The 16,708-nt window shown below is 43.1% G+C and overlaps 4 protein-coding genes across 5 annotated transcripts in view; 1 reads left to right on the forward strand and 3 right to left on the reverse strand.

Moving 5' to 3' along the window:
* LOC102308640 (alpha-2-HS-glycoprotein) overlaps nucleotides 1-121 on the reverse strand; it is a 5,857-nt gene extending 5,736 nt beyond the window's left edge. The window contains exon 1 of the mRNA XM_005939077.3: nucleotides 3-121. Within this exon, the coding sequence (XP_005939139.3) occupies nucleotides 3-9 (7 nt within the window). The 5' untranslated portion in view covers nucleotides 10-121. The remainder of the gene's footprint in view (nucleotides 1-2) is intronic.
* Nucleotides 122-2,020: 1,899 nt separating this feature from the next.
* On the reverse strand, nucleotides 2,021-4,544 carry LOC121815630 (alpha-2-HS-glycoprotein-like). Its single transcript, XM_042227366.1, is given in 7 exon segments — nucleotides 2,021-2,683; nucleotides 2,808-2,879; nucleotides 3,011-3,106; nucleotides 3,200-3,354; nucleotides 3,607-3,697; nucleotides 3,788-3,895; nucleotides 4,256-4,544. Coding segments are annotated over 7 exon segments (1,170 nt in total). The 5' UTR covers nucleotides 4,454-4,544; the 3' UTR covers nucleotides 2,021-2,233.
* A 1,472-nt stretch (nucleotides 4,545-6,016) lies between these two features.
* On the forward strand, nucleotides 6,017-10,668 carry LOC102310082 (SUMO specific peptidase 5). Of its 2 annotated transcripts, none has more exons than XM_005939081.2 (11): nucleotides 6,017-6,255; nucleotides 6,337-6,425; nucleotides 6,792-7,732; nucleotides 7,806-7,911; nucleotides 7,987-8,134; nucleotides 8,247-8,294; nucleotides 9,222-9,299; nucleotides 9,490-9,627; nucleotides 9,703-9,786; nucleotides 9,874-9,924; nucleotides 10,008-10,668. In XM_005939081.2, the coding sequence occupies exons 3-11, from the start codon at nucleotides 7,051-7,053 to the stop codon at nucleotides 10,122-10,124; spliced, it is 1,452 nt and encodes a 483-aa protein (XP_005939143.1). In that variant the 5' UTR covers nucleotides 6,017-6,255; nucleotides 6,337-6,425; nucleotides 6,792-7,050; the 3' UTR covers nucleotides 10,125-10,668. The 2 variants fall into 2 exon arrangements, with proteins under 2 accessions (XP_005939143.1, XP_005939144.1); XM_005939082.2 differs by having other exon boundaries at nucleotides 6,795-7,732.
* Nucleotides 10,655-16,708, reverse strand: part of LOC102312766 (protein crumbs homolog 1) — a 30,972-nt gene continuing 24,918 nt past the window's right edge. The window contains exons 4-8 of the mRNA XM_042227373.1: nucleotides 15,121-15,286; nucleotides 12,527-13,436; nucleotides 12,401-12,442; nucleotides 12,168-12,290; nucleotides 10,655-12,049 (exon numbers count right to left, since the gene is read on the reverse strand). Coding sequence (XP_042083307.1) covers nucleotides 11,797-12,049; nucleotides 12,168-12,290; nucleotides 12,401-12,442; nucleotides 12,527-13,436; nucleotides 15,121-15,286 — 1,494 coding nt within the window. The 3' untranslated portion in view covers nucleotides 10,655-11,796. The remainder of the gene's footprint in view (nucleotides 12,050-12,167; nucleotides 12,291-12,400; nucleotides 12,443-12,526; nucleotides 13,437-15,120; nucleotides 15,287-16,708) is intronic.

Raw genomic sequence — 16,708 nt, forward strand, 5'->3', positions numbered from 1 at the left:
AACTTCCATGTCGTATTCATCTCCGTCTGGCTGAATAAGCAAAAATATATACAAATCACTGCACAATTGTTACATTACTTTTAAAAAATGTAGCACATAAGATGGTAATTGACTAAATTCTGCTGTATATACTCATAAAAGCAAAGTGGACCTCCCGTCTCCAAAATTAAAGCTAAATTTAATTTCCCTCGTCTCCCCATTTAAAAAAAAAAGTCCTGTTTCATGTTTAAGACCAGCACTAAATACATAAACATTACCTGGATTCTGCTCCAACTCCTTTTTCAAACTCTGCATGACTTTTACAAAGACTAAGTTATGTTAGGCTCTAATGTAGTGCATGTCAGCTTACGTCTTACTCCCATTAAAGGACTCGTGTCCCTCTTTTTTTAATGTCACAACATGTGCAATAAAAGTCTTAAGGCCAGCCTCAGCGGTGTCGCAGGAAGACATCTGCAGGACAGAAGCAAAACCTTCTGTTCAGTCATATTTTCTGTTACAGGATTCATGAGGGAAGTTTTTCTCATGATCGGACACGTTTGTTTCAGTTTTGTGTCACTTGTCTGTGTACTCTGTCCCAGTTCATCATTTAAAGCTAATTCATTTACTCATTTAATTCATGTAGACTTGTACAATGGCCTGAGCCACAATTTGTTACAAACATTTAAATGTTGCAGTGATTAAAATGAGTCCTTCTCTGTTAACAGCAGTGCTCAGTATAAACAATAAAGAAAAAATGAATATATTCAGTCTAACGAGCTGTTATATCATTAGCTGTGGTAATTGAGGAGCAGTGCATGTGTTTTCAGTATGAAAGCTTCCTTTGGCATCTAAATGATTTTTGATTTGGAAAAGGGTGACTCTAAGAATCCAGTAAATTCTATTAAGTGGAAAGTTACTGTTTAATAGGTTGAAGTTTACAGTGAGCGGTAGCTGGGAGCCATGAACTCTGGCCTCAAACAGATGTGCTTTCAGCACAGTCGGACATCCTGAAGGTGTGGTCATCTCTGCTCATTATTCAACCTGTCTATAGGAAACGATACGGTGTGCATATCTGTTTGATTCTCTGCCTTTAAGAGGAAAAAACATGTATATTTCTGTTCAGGATGGGTTGTACACTCTGGAAATAGAGGGCAAACAGTAACACTGAGCAAAAGTGAGTATAAACCCACTATTTCACTTGATCCTCATCAAGCTTCCAAACCTTTCAAGGTGGCTGCCCCACAACTTCCAGGTTTTCCATATAAATTAAAGGAAACTAAATGAGGGTCCGGAGGATACTGACCAACATCACAACCTTACTGTTTGGACTCTTGTGAATGCCTCATTACGGGCTCAGTAACCAAAATTGTGCTTTAATTTTTTTAAGAGAATTTGATGTTTATGGGTTCAAAACAACTGTCTAAAACATCTGGAAAGTGGGTGTTAGAGCAGCTGGGTATAAAAATCATCTTATCTCTTCGTGTGTGGGTAACCAAGGACAACTTTTTCTTTATTTGGCTGCTTCTCTTATCAGTTTAGCCCGTGGGGGCATCATAGCGCTTTTTAGACTCAGAGGGTTCACAGCATTTTTGAGGCTGTCTACCTAATTTGTCCTTTACCATGAACTGCAGCTTTCTGAATATTGATCCATTCTTGTAAATTCACTAATAGACTTTGCCCATATTCACCAGCATTGACCTGTATGTTTGTCTGTCTGTAACCTGAGAAACTCAGGTCGATGGGATAAAATATCTTATCAACATTTTCACATTGAAATCTTTAAATAGCCTCTTATGATTATGAAGTGTGAACTCTTTCATACTTGGATGTATGAGTATCCTGGTGTTTTCATTCATTTCTGAAATGTTGAGTTGTGTTGAGCATGGATGTGCAGAGGAAAAGCTGCTGTTGTTCATGGCTGTATCAGAAATGTCAGCCGGTTCACAGGAGGGTCGTTGGCATGAGTCAACACAACAGGCAAACAGCACTGTGGACTTTTGAAATCTTTGCAGAATGACGGCAAGGACTACAGTACAAATGATCAGTGTGTCCTCATTAACCCTGTAAATTCACTTGAGATTTATTCAACATCTTTACAGACAATTTGACAGAGAAGCTTGTCTGATTTGACAGTTAAAACAATGAATTATTTCTCATTGGTTGGTGTTTTGTTACATCTACTGGAAATGGCTAATGTATCAAAGGTGCTCTGCTACAAATGAAAGCAAGTATAGAGTCTGTGAGACTTGGACACTTAGAAGAATCTGACTCTTCCTGGGCAGACTGGCACGGGAGTAACTGGTCCTGTTTGAACAGCAGGAGCAACAACCACAGCAGCAGCTGCAGCAGATACATCTCTCTTCCTGAAGTGAAGAGGTTGTTCCTTACTCCATAAAGATTCTCCAGCTGAGTCAGAATCTGCAGCAAGAGCAGGGTCTGCAGCTGGAGCAGGGTCTGCAGCTGGAGCAGGGTCTGCAGCTGGATCTGCAGCTGGAGCAGCAGCAGTAGGGACGACAGGTACAACTTCATCTGATTCTGCTGACTCTGCAGATAACAGGACGTTTTTATGGGGGTTGTGGAGAGCCGTCAGTTTGTGGTGGCTGTGGCCGTGCTTGTGTGACAGGCCGTGTGTGTGCACATGAACCACTGGCGGTAGTGGTTCATGTGCTGCAGCTGCAGTGCTGTTGGCATCTACAATGGGAATCTAAAAAAATGACATCAGTGAGAGAAAAAACAGTTCTTAATGTTTTCTGTGTGAACGTTAGATGGTGAATGTTGTTTTGTCTTCATGAATCAGAACATATTAGAAGTCAGATGCAGTATTTTACCAGAGTGGAGAACATCTTGCAGTCCACACTGTGCTGGGCGATTGTACCTTTGGCTGTACAAATCCCACGAGCCTGGAGAGAGAGGCACAGCTCTCAGTTTTGTTCATTTTCAACATCTGGTGACCTGATTGAACATTTCTCCATCTCAGATCAGATCAACAGGCCTGAAAACAAACTGAGTGCTTTTACTACTGTGTACTCACAGCCATGGCATCGTTGAGAGGCACGCAGGGAACCTCGGTGCAGTTTCCCTCAACAACCACATATTCTGTTATGAAGATGGGCCCACCAGACACAACCTGAGAGTATTAAACAGCACTGATGAACTGAAAGCTGCAGGTTAAAGCATGCAGCTGTGTTACATCTAGTAAAAAGTATCCTGACTGTCTGACCTGTGATGACAACCTTCCAACCTCGAGAAGAACGTGTGTCGTGTTCACAGTCATGTTGTTGAAGGTTGTCAGAGAGGCATGGACAAAATCCAGCGCATCGGTGTTATTGAGGGGAAGGAGGCTGGGGCAGCCCAAACACAAATCCTCTGTGGATACTACAAGTCGAGCAGGAAAGTCACATACAGGTTATTGACACATGCAGTATGTATGGACACTGCTGTGGTTTGTTCTTTGTAATCATTTGGATGAGAGCAGCATCTGTGATACCTTGTTGATTATGGATGGTGTGTTAATTGATATATAATATTGGTAAGGAGGTATATTGAATTTAATTGGGGATAGAGAGATTGTGTTGGTTGGTGTTGGGTGGTGATCGTTTACCTCATAGTATGATGCTGTGTTCTGACATTTGGATGAGCATGCTTATGATTTGCACTTGAGCATCTTCAGAACACCGCCAACCTTCTTCAGCACCACATCACAGTCTCCTTCTACCGCCTGGAAGAGAACGAAGAATCAAAGTAGGTTGATCAGAACTAATATCGACTGAATTACAGGAGTCGAAGCCTGAGAGCTTCTGCGTCTCACCGTCTGTACTTTGGGCCTGACTGTGCAGTTGGCAAGAGGCAGCGGGTCCAACACGTGACAGTCTGTCTCCAGCAGGTCAACTTCCATGTCGTATTCATCTCCGTCTGGCTGAATAAGCAAAAATATATACAAATCACTGCACAATTGTTACATTACTTTTAAAAAATGTAGTGCATAAGATGGTAATTGACTAAATTCTGCTGTATATATTATTCCAGATGCAGGTGAACATATAAGAGCTCCTATTAGCAAAAATAGAGCACATAACTGCTTTTGATTTAGTCTGAAAATGTCCTAAAAAGTTAGAAAGAGAGGGGCACCATAAACAAAACTGTCTATAACATGATGCAGTATGGACTGCTACACTTAGTGTTTATCCTTCTTCTCTGCCCAGTAAACATTATTCTTTTCTACTGTGTTCACACATTTCTGTATGTAACTAAACAGCACCTCCACCTGCTGACTTACCTTCGCGTAGACCTTGATGTCGTCGATCTGGTTCAGTACATACTTGTAGCCATGATGGTGCTGGGCGTTGAGGTAATCCTGCGCCACCAGAGCAGCCTCCTCCGCCTCGGGGGAGTCGCACAGAGGCCTTCGCACGATGGGTTGAGCCCATGTCCCCACCAACAGTCCCAGCACCACAGTGAAGCTCAGGAGATTCATTTCTGTGTGAAATGCAACAAAAATAAGGTATCACAGACGAGCAGACGCTGGTAAAGATGAGAGGCAGAGCTGGTGCAGGTCGCTGCTTATATATCCTGTACTTTAAACATGAAAACAGAGCCAAGTTAAACACCATGTTCATCCCTCCTGACTCTTGCGTCACATGGTGCTGCTCTTTTTTTTTTTTTTTTTTTTTTTTTTAAAGGATAACTGCCAAAGCAAATGGAAACTCACAAAGTCTAGCGTGGGACGAGCAGCCTTTAGTTCAAATCAGTTTTAGTGTCACACTCCTGCAACATATACTGACACCTGTCTCTATGTCTGCCGTGAATATATATCAAATATTACATGTGAGAAGATCTTTGGGTTCACTCGTATTGTGTAACCAGCTGTCTCCCTCAACAGAGGTCACGCTGGTCATCTACAGAGCTGGGCCCCACTGTCAGCAGGGATCTGCGGACTTGCTCAATGATACTAAAAAAAAGAAAAAAACAGGATGTTTGCCAGGTTTTGGGGGGGGACAGCGACCATCTGCTTATTACACCAGTGTCACTCAAGGTCAGCAGCAGGCCGCAAACAGAGATACTGATGAGAAGATTTCAAATGTTTTCTCAAATGAGCAATAAAGTGCAGACTGAGGACCGCCGCAGAGTTTTTCCATTCCCTCTAGAATACTTCACAAAGCTTTGAGGTTTAATAACTTTAGTAAAAACACACGGTCACTTCCATTCAGCATTAAATCACAGATATGTTACAGTACCGTGCAAACGTCTCGAGCCACGGCCATTTCTTTAGATTTAGCTTTGAATGAGCCCTTTAAACTGTATCTTTAGGCCACATTGTTAGTAGCAGCCTGCCACAAAAACAACCTCCCAAGTTTGTTTGGCTTCTCCTGAAAATAGTTTAGATTTTTCCCAACTGCTTTTAAAATTGAAATCTTGTGGCAGAGACTTCATTTTTAAAAGACTTCCTGCAGCCTCTGCTACGTGCAGAGACTGCAGGGAAGTCCATAATGTTTTTGTTTGGCTTATCATTTTCATGTTTAATTTTGTGGATTCTGGAATTGTTTAATAGTCAATGACTGCAGAAGGTTGGAAGGCAAACAAGACATTTTTTATTCTGATGTTTCTGTAGCTTTGTATTTATTAATGAGACATGATTTCTTTGACTGGTGTTTTAATGATATTGCAAGATCAACTTTAAAGACAAAACAGAAATGGATGATGGATGAAAAAGCATAAGAGGTAAGAGTGTTGAGAGTAATGGAAACTAGAAAGAAGAACTTATTGTGGTCTTATTTTGCAAAGTAAAGGGATGTATAAGTTGAAGTTGAAGATACGGTATATTTACCCGGGTTATCAAGATTTGTTGTAACACTTGTTTCTATAAAATTTCTATAAAATAAAATCCCTGAACGCACAGAGAGGGCCTGCAGGGGGCAGTGACACACGTTAATGTAACTAAACGGACGTCTAAAGAAGAATATTGTGTTTTGATTGGTCAGGAGGAGAGGGGCACGTGACCACATGTGACTGTTAACGGTCAACGGATTGGATGAAGCCGAAGTCTAACAACCAATCACAGCAAGACGTCGCTCACGTTGCGTCCGTCTGCGTGATCCAATCTTGCATCGGCTAACCTGAATGCTAAGTAAGCTAAAGAGTTTTAGCTCCAAACGCCGTGTTCTGAATAAAAAACGCTCTGATTTATGTGAACGCACACACAGACAGGACGTGTCCGCGGAGAGCTTTCTCCGCTTCGAGGTTTCATTGAGCCAAACGAGGGGGAAACTGCGAGGCTACGTGAGTGTGTGGCTAGCTGCTCGTTTGTTGCAGCCAATTGTTGGGTGTCTTTAAACATCGCCGGCTTTTTTTTTTTCTTAGCAAGGGTCTGTGATTGGAAACACGTGTCTGGAAGAAAGCAATTCAAGGCGGGCAAAACAGCGACCTGTACCCGCTCCGACAGCCTGGAGGTAACAAAATAATATTGCTTGTAAAAATAAAAATGTGTCTTTCTATGTGGGGACATGTGCTGCACACGCACACCTGCAGGCAGGTCTGTAACTCTCAGACCTCTGACAACTTCTGAAAAAGGCCTCCTTCTCAGTATAAAGAGCTGATGCAAGTGCAAAAGCAACAACTGTGATGGAAACCTGTTCAGATCATTTGCCTTGGTAAAAGAAGCAGTAAGTAATTAGTCCATATGCACGATTATACCTGAGAAGAATTTACCAGCGTTCAGCCACTGATCGGTTCACCGTAGGATCAGATCTATTTATGAAATCCTTTTTCATCAAAGTGAGGCTCATGTGTAATCAAACTTTTGTTCTGTGTCGCAGCAGATGGTCAGACTGTGAAACCAAAGCCAGGACAGGGACCCCTAAGTAAGCTGTGAGGATCGTGTCAAATTGTGAATTCTTCAGACCTCATGTCACTTCACTTTTCCACTTCAAGGTGAAATTGTCTCAGCTAGCAGCGGCTGGATCATGGCCCGGAAACCATGTAGCTCCGTGTGTTGGTTTGTTGCTAAATGCTGCTACATTTGAGCCGTCTCGCTCACACTTGGCTCTCCGGAAAGCGTTCTTCACTCTCTGCCAAATGCACCGAGCACAGAGCCAGCGGAGCAAAGCGAAATACTTGAAGAGGAGGAAGGGATCCATTTCTTTAATCAATGGGGTCTCTCACATGTCCAGGCGAGCCAAGAGGCGCTTGTACTGTAAACTACAGCTTTGGATGTGGAGGAAGTGGAGAGAGAAGTGCCACTTTGGGATATTTAGAGCTAAAAAACGCTTTGGCTCGAGCCCTGGCCTCAGCTTAAAGACACAAAAAAATAAAAGGAAAGCGTACCACACGCTGAATGCAGCAAAAACATCAGTCCTTGTGTCAGCTCTTGGATGTGATACTGGAGGTTCAGAGGCTCCCCGTAAAAGACAGAACCAGGATGTGAACACAGATGCTGCTGCAGGTACTGATGGTGAAACCATTACAGGAGAAACTTTGGTACACATTAGTGAAATTAGAGAGCCTTTAAGACACTGTCATAGTATCCAATCTTCAGTAAATGCAGACAGTTACACATGTGAAGGCGTCACACAGAGCAGGGTACCAGGAACAATTCCTGCACAAAGACTCGAGGTTGGCAGCCCATCAGCACAGACTGCTGGTACTCCAGGCCAGGACCAGAGTACAGTCACAGATACTGATGAGACCATCAGTAGTAAAAAAACAGTATCCCCTCACACTGATGTCAGCCTGAACGCACTGACAAAGGACATCCACGGTATGTGCATCGTTAACATTTGGTGCAACTTTCTTCTCTGGGCCGTTTGTTAAGAGTTTCTGTGTTTCTCCAGAGTTTCTTGATGACTTCTACATGAAATATGGAAGCTTAATCCCCTTACGTAAGAACGACGTCTTGAGGCATCTAAAGGGGAAGTTTTACACTGGTTTAAGTGACAGGTAAATCAGAATTCTGTTGTTGTGGTAAAGAGTAAGTGGGAGCTTTCTGAGCGTTGCCTGTTTGTGTCTGTTCAGGAAAAACACAGTCCTCTCCGAGGTTACCAGATACCGAGCTGCGATCCTCCAGAAGCCCGTCCCGTCTTTTCAGGTGGTCTACAAGAAACACACGTTGACTCTGGACGATTTGTTGACGCTGGCAGATCAGAACTGGCTCAACGACCAGGTTAGCATCATCTATAACACCAAACACGCCATGCTTTACTGGATTCACTGGAGTGTGAATGTTTAAGATCAATGTAACGGGTGTGTGTACGCATTTGTTGTTTCTGTTGAAGGTTATGAACATGTACGGGGAACTGATCATGGATTCTTCCCATCACAAGGTAATTAAACAAAGCTCTAAATGAAGATCTAAAAATGCTGGAATTTTTCTTGCATTCGAACGCTAAGCGAGGAAAGATTTCACCTACCTGAGTTTTTCAATAAAGGGACTATAAGGCTGTATGTATTTCTATATTATTTAACGAGGTCAGTTTATTTACTCCAGACTGTTTAAAATGCTTCTTACCCCTCCGCTGTAAAAGGCTGACAGAGTATTGCTGTCACCCTGCCGGGCAGGCAGGCATGGAGGAGGAGGAGAGCTGGAGAGGGAATCAAGCCAGTTTCAGGAACAGTTTCTGCTCCTCTGTACAAGGAGGAGCAGGAGCCCCACAAAATGACTTCCAGCTGCTCTCTATGAGGGTGGCATGAGAACCTAATGTCCTTTAGTTGGAGCTCACAGATGATCTTTGTGCAGCTCGACTGGCTTTCGGTGCCACAGATCACCAGAACGGGCAAGTCGACCACTGGCACCCGTCGCTTTTCACACATGAGAGCAGATTCACTGAACTTGTGTAGCAGACCTGAGTCTGAAGATATCATCCAAATGTGATACTCTCTGCAGCATCAGCCAGGATGATTGGTTAGGCCATCGGTCAGTGATGCTCTGGTGACGAATAGCCTCTGAGCGTCAAACATGGCTCAGCTTGTTAGCCAGTGCTGCGTTGAGTGCTGTTAGATATGGAGATGAAATCCACAGACCTACAGTTAGACCTTATGCTGGTGCAGTAGGCCCCAGGTTCCTTGCTAGTAGCCCATGTAGTGCTGTGGACTACCCCTAGGAGTACTGGTACCCCAATATGAGACAACACTATAGATATCGTTCCAATATTTATCCTATTACTTGAAAGCGATGCTTGATCCTAGAACTTTTAAATCTACGTATTTTTAATTGTTATAAACTGATGATTTCTGTTTGTCTTCGCTTTTAGGTCCATTTTCTCAACAGTTTCTTCCACCGGCAGCTGATGACCAAAGGATACGATGGTGTTAAGCGATGGACGAAGCAGGTGAGCTCTTAGATGGAAATGATGTGATACCCTTGTTAGTCATGCAGCTTTCTATTGCCATGTTTCTCCCAGAAGCAAAAAGAACTAACATAACTTTTATTTCTATGCAATGAAAAGTATGAAAAACGTCTCTCTAAAGAACTAAAGAGTGGGTGGGATGGGTGGCTGTGATCTCGTGTGTCTCCTCCAGGTGGATTTGTTTTCTAAGAGACTTCTTTTGGTGCCTATCCATCTGGAGGTTCACTGGTGTTTGGTGACTGCAGACATCGTCCAAAAGAAAATCTGCCTTTATGACTCTCAAGGGAACGGGCTCCAGAAAGTTGGAAGGGTAATTACACACTTCACGTACACGCAGTTACTTTGACAAAATACTTTTTCTTTCTAAACGTTTTCCTCTCAACAGAACATCCTGAAATACTTGATGACCGAAGCAAAAGAAAAGAAGCAAACTGCTTTTGAAAGCGGTTGGACGGTGGCGTTCGATGAGGTACGTCGTCCTGGTTTAAACTGTTACCTGTTTGAACGCTCACTCTCACTGACACGATGTGCTGTCTCCCCCTGCTGCTCCTCGCAGAAAGTCCCGCAGCAGACCAACGAGAACGACTGCGGAGTTTTTGTTCTGGAGGTATGTGCGACTTTGTTCGCGTACATGATCGTTTCAGATTTGTTTCTGTTGCTTGCTCACTACATGATATTGCTCTTTTACAGTATTCTAGATGCCTTGCTCTGACAAGACCCCTCCACTTCTCACAAAAAGACATACCAAAGATACGAAAGAGGATCTACAAAGAGCTCTGCGACTGTAAGCTCCATGAACAGGACTGATGAGTCATTAACTTGTTGGATGGATGTGTTTTGGTATAAAAATAACATATTAAGCAACTTAAAGAAGTCCAGATGCTTTTCTTTCCAAGCTCCTTGGACTACGATGACCTGGTCCAAGGATGACTGAGAACCTTCACAGACAACATCGTGTAGGGTGTGATTGTGGTAGCAGCTCCACAGCGGCCTTACATTATGTATATAATGTGAAAATACGATCCCTGCTGCGAAATATAATTCACTCGTCAGGTTACATTTTCATCCATTTTGGTAACTACTACATATGATCAGTATTTAATCAAGCATGTCTTTGAGAGGAGAAGACGAGTGGACTTACCTGGAGCCATACGGAGTCTGTCCTGTCCTGTGTCCGTTTGGCAGCTACTATGTTTCTGTGAATCTTATTGGCACCATTGTTAGCATCAGATTTGACCTGTTATCACCAGATGAGTGAATTGAAGTAGTGTTTTCTTGAATGTGCCTGTTTCAGATGAGCAATATGTATACAAAGGATTTAAATAAAAACTGTCATTTTCCAAACATTTCACATTTATTAACATTTGTTTCTCCTAAAAGAGACCTTTAATGCTCATTTCCATCTATGTTTTTTTTCCTGTGACTCAGAGTAGGTTTGCATGATTCATATTTCAATATGATCCTTTTTTTTTAATCACATATTGGACCTTTTGCAGCCCCTCAGGTGTGCCTGATAGTCATATTAGGCATATCACATCACACAGTGCCAAAAGTAGAAAAACAAATGCATAAAAGTGAGTGTTTAACTCACGTTTGCATTTGCTGACCTCACCAGTTCAGTCTCTATCCATGTTTAACAGGAGCATCCACAATTGTAGATGCTGTTTGAGAAATGAAGGAAAAGCATAATGGGTTCCCTTTCAAGATCAGATACTGTATGCAGGACAACTTATTTTATATTACGTTACATAAATATTTGTAAATACGTCTTAGATACATATATTGTAATTTCAGTTTCATCCACTTGATTATAACTATGCGAGGAACCGTTACAAAACCCCAGTGAGAGAAAAGCTGTCGCACAGATCAGAAAGTGGATATTTAAGGCACACACAGAGCTCTCTAAAGTGTAGTTTCCAGTATTAGAACCAGATTCACACACTGTCAAAAACACGATGGAGTATGTATTGTTCAACATAACCAAATAAACCTGTTCACAACAGACACATCTCTATTGCTGACCCTGTCAGTACATTACACGAATACATAACGTATATCAACAGCCACTGTTCCTCGTTAGCAGCTCGTTGTAAAGCTGAGATTTAAAAAAAATTGTCTTCATAAAAAATTCAAACATTCATAAAAGTCTCATGTTTACGAGTGCAAACCAAGAGCTGTGTATCTGCAACACGGACCACTTAAATACTGCAGGTATTATGTAGATTAATGCAGATACACCTGGTTTATCAACCTAAATCACAAGAGGCCACAAAGGAGAACAGTTTCCCCTTTCCACGGAGACTATGTAGGTAGATATATTTGCTCGCAATGTCTGTGGACGTGTATGTTCCCACAGGAAGAGATAAAACTGATTCATACAGCCCAAAGATGTTGCAGATCTCCTCCAGTAGATGTGCTGTTGTGACTGATTAACCCTTCACATCGAGCTAGGTCTGATTTTATTCATCATAAAGAGGGTCTAATCGTTGATCTGGAACCCCCACTCAATTTCTGGCTCGTCGTCGAGACGAATCACGAGGTAGGACACGAGCTGGAAGAGGTTCTGCCACAGGCCCAGGAAGAGGTACAAGTAGAAGTCGCTGACGTCTATTTGGCAGTGAACCCCCGAGTAATTCATGTCGCACACGCACTCAAAACTGTTCACGTAGTTGACACAGAAACCTCCGTTCATACACGGGTCAGAGGCACATTCATCCACGTCCTTCTCACACCTGAAAGGAAAATTTAAAAAAGCTCTGTTTTTGGCCACTTGGGGGCAGTAGCTGCACTGACATGGACTTTTAAAATTACAAGTTGCGTGCAAATTAACTATCATTATGCATGTCATACCATTGTCCCGCGAAGCCAGGCAGGCAGTAACAAGCATCATCAGCCTCGGAGCAGCGTCCTCCATTAAAGCAGCTGTAGTTCCACCGTGTACCCGTGCATGTAGACACGGGCAACTGAGGAAGTCTGGGCAAACATCAGAAGAGAGAAAGTAAACACTGTTTAATTCAGAAATGGCTGATTTGTTGTTTACTTGGTTAAGTGAAGTGTGTTGAATTTGATGTAAAAGCACTTACGGATTGGTCTCGATGTACCATGGGATTTCAGGGAGTTTCTCGCTGTAATAGAGAAGTTTGCAAATCAGCACAACTGGTGACATTGCTATCTCTGGTGACATTGAAATCAACTCTTGAGGAACTCACTCGCAGTACTGGCCGGTCATATTTTGAGGGCATAGACAGGAGTACGTCTGGAAGCCTTTGAGGCACGTGGCGCCGTGGCTGCAATTGCTTTTTTCACACATATCGACTTCTACCTCACATTGCTCGCCGCTGTACCCCTGCTCACACGCACACTTATACCCTCCAGGTAGGCTGACACAGTTGCCGTAGAGACAGGGCCCGGAGATGCAGGGGTCTGTCGAGTCTTGACACAGGTGGCCCGTCCACTCGGAGGAACACGTGCACTGATACAGGTCAAACAGGTCCTCGCAGACACCCTCGTTCCTGCAAGGGTTAGGTGTGCAAACACTGGCTCCCCAGCAGCCGTACAGCAGAGGAGCATTGCTGTTTATCCTCAAAAACTGCTCCTCCTGAGGTCTGGGCAGGTTCAGCTCTGTATCAGGGTGGAAAGGGAGAAGAAGCCCCCCAATCTCGACAGGACCCAGACAGCCAGACAGATCCACTCCAGCATTCAGGCTTAGACCACCCAGGAAGATGTCCGCTTCCTTGCCGAGAAACTCCAGGTCACCCACAGCTGTTTTGGGCATGCTAATGGCCTCCTTTCCTCCATCCACGACCATGATCCAACTGGAGGTCGATGCCTGGGTTTCCAAGCTGAGCTTCACAGTGTGCCACTTTCCATCACTGAACTGAGTCTGGCTTTGAATAGACACGTTGTCCTTGTCACCCCCAACCTGGAGATCCATGACCACATGAGAGTTCAGGAGAGAGACCGTCAGGTAGTTTGAGTCCTTGTGTGCATGCAGTAATGTGGCAGCAAGCCGTCTTGAGCGGAAGCTGAGGGAGACACTGGTCAGGCTGCGCTTAATCTTTCCATTGCTCCGGTACTGTGGAATGCTGCTTCCAAGCCGAAATGTCACATTAGACAAGCCTGTAGCAGAGACAGGGAGGAGCAGCTTACTTGTTGCAGTCTCAAAGCATCACACCCATACAGACTACAGTCCCCCCTGAACATTAAAGACTCATGTTTTCAGGCCTTGAAGAGTAACCTAACACCACATTGCTCTTAGTCCTCCCTGTGGCTGAAAGTTTGACACAACCCATTGTAAATATGCTCTACATTTTGGGGCGTGGGCCATATTATAGAGCAAATGAATCTTTTCCCAATTTCCTTTATTTTTAACACATGTACACAGTAGATTTTGTATTACTCGATTGTCCTTTTTCCTTTTCAGTTATCCAACATAGATGTGAGAAGAACTTTTCTCCCTTACAAATGCTAAAACAAAAAATAAATGCCATCTAAATTTGCAGGCCTATGTGAATTTAATTTTCTTTCTTTCAAAATCACTGTTCACATCTCTCAAAAGGAGTGTCTCAAACCCCGTAAAGTACCTTGAGGTTAGTCAAGGCTAATCCACTCCATAAAATACCCTTAAAACTACAGTCTACTTACAATGTAAGATTGGGACATGTTATTGGTTTTACTGTCAAATTACCAAGAAATTATGCTGCACGTAGAGCAGCAATTACTTAGAGTATGACTTATCCCCTTTCCTGTAAAATACCCAGAATTGTGGCACTATGTAAAGTTACTTACTAATTACTAAAAATTACTTACAGACTTATTCAATTTATTTACAACAATTATTTCTTTGCGTCCTCTAAAAGCATTATTCTAGCATTCCTACCTTTATGAATGTGTAGGTTATTATAATTACATTGTAATATCAAATAAAAAAAACACTGACATTCCATTAAATTACAGGGGAATTACATGCTGAGTTGCACGCTGTATTATAAAGCGTTAAACCAGTTTCTTTAAGAACTGCATACTGCTCATGTTTAATTAAAAAACAGTCTGGTCTGCTTTTACAAAGTGCACCCTGTGAGCGGGAAGTTCCTAGTGTAGTCACAAGGTTAGAGTTTAATTAAGCTAATGTCTTTTTTCAGGACTCTGTAAGTTCAACCACACTTGACAGTAGCCTGGCAGCATAGCAAATACAAACATACCAACTCTGCCTCAGCGGAAACTGATTTGTACTGGCGTACAGAAGGAGATGATTCCACTTTATTCTGACTGAGCCTTAATAACTTCAACGAAAACATAATTCCCAAAACATCCAGTGTGAAATAACCCCACTGTCCTTACCGTTTGTTTTTATTTAAACAGCAAATTAGCTCAAAAACTGTTTAAAAAGCTGTTTTTCCCCTCCCCTCTGTGAACATGTGACTGCTCCAGGAAGACATGTCATCATAAACTACCACAGCCATGTGGCAGCAGAGTTAATCTGACCAGGGATTACCACGCCTTAGAGGAATCCCATGCAGGATCCCTGCCTCTACTGTGTTCCCTGCTGTAATCAACAGTGCTGTAATTAAAACTGTGTGTGCACCATTGAGTCCCCTAAAGGGACGTGCAGTGCTGATGATGTCTTCAGTGGATGTCAGTTATATGCTATATGAGGGGCTTGCACATTACTTGTAAATTCTTCCAAATGCTTGCATGTGCCATGAATGGGAAATGAATTCTTAAAGAGTCTTTATTCCTCCCTGATGATGTACTTTCAGGACATGCATTATGCATGACTGGAACCTGTTATCAGGTTACTTACATTCAAAACCCTGAGAGAGGAGCTGACACATTGCAGCAGCTGGGCAGGGAGACAGCTCGCACCATTTCACCTCCTCACAGCGCCGCCCTGCAGTGTTGGGGGGGCAGTTGCAAATGAAATCATCCCACATGGAGTAACACACTCCCCCGTTAAGACAGGGGTTCACCTAATGCAGAGAAGACAGTATCAATTAATTATAAAGCACTCTTTCAGTGTTAGTGCAGACACCAGGGCCGCAAGGGGTAGCAGCTCATGCACAACAGCGTTATCGATATGGCAGCACTGCCATAACTCACAGCACAGGCGTTGTCACTGCTGCATCCTTCTGCAATGCTGATGAGTTGTTCCAGGTTGTACGATTCTACCTGAGTTGATATTGGATAGAACTGCAGTCTTTTGTTGTTAATCCTCAGATCCTGGATGCAGCCCTTGAAGTACCCGCCAAAAGAAGCCGATGCCCTTGAGTCTGGTAGCCCCCCGACATAAACCATATCCCCAGGATGGACCTGGATGAGCCTGATGGGTATAAAGCCCTGGCTTTGGGCTGACTGGAACAAGGTGGCTACCACTCCTTCCAGTTTCAGAGTCACCAGGTGGAAATGGCCGTCATTGATCACAGCCCGACCGACCAGGGTCTCAAAGTTGTTGACCTGAACTTTGATCATACCCGCTTCCAGCCACAGGCGGAGGTACTGGCTTGTGCTGTTAGTCATGATAAGGAGCAGACCACTGGACTGTCTGGTGCGGATGAACATGGATATGATCACAGTATCACCTGGGTCATCATCCAATGAGAACACAGCATAGCTCTCGAGGTCTTTGTTTCCAAACCTGGCTGTGATGTACTCTGTATAAGCACGAGAAAGAGAGAAATTCATAATTTACTTAACAGGAGCAGTAAAGTCTTACATGTACAATCCCAGTAAAATCAAAAATGTGCAGCATCTCCAGTCTTTATGTAAGTGATAAAAAGATGTATCGTCCTATCTAACACCAAATAGTCTCTAATCTCATTTTTAAGCAAAACAATGCCATGATTATTGTACAGTTGTCAGTGTTATGGGAACTAAACGAGTTATTGTTTCAGTAAAAGGTTTTTACAGTGAAGAAGGCTCGCAGGTCATTACAAGGAGGAGCTCCTCAGTTTGGCAACCAAAGAAGACACAAGTCCATAAGACTCCCTGATCTGGCAAACTGAAGGCATTCCCGGTCAATTACTGAACACCACGTTTTTTTAATCCTCGATGCAGGTGTATGTTCTAAAAGCATGGCTGTTTGACTTGACAGTCTGCTATTTCTACCAGCTCCGTAAGCTCCTTTAACGTCTGCCGACTAATTTTATCCTGCAGGGTGCTTCTCTTCACAGCTCACCACTGACACTTGAGCAGCAAGGCGACTCAGGCTGAGCTTGAACTTGAACCAGTGCACCTATATTTAAAGGGTATCTCCAATAATTTGTCATCAGCTAAATTAAATGTTATTCAGGATTCAGAAATGTTACCTAACAGAGATCAGGTTAGCGCTAATGGATGTGGTTCAATGGAAATCGCACCACATCTATTGTTGCTCACAAAACCTACATATTTTT

This window comes from Haplochromis burtoni, unplaced genomic scaffold (assembly GCF_018398535.1).
Source record: "Haplochromis burtoni strain Fernald_Lab_line unplaced genomic scaffold, NCSU_Asbu1 Contig_257, whole genome shotgun sequence".
Lineage (NCBI taxonomy): Eukaryota > Metazoa > Chordata > Actinopteri > Cichliformes > Cichlidae > Haplochromis > Haplochromis burtoni.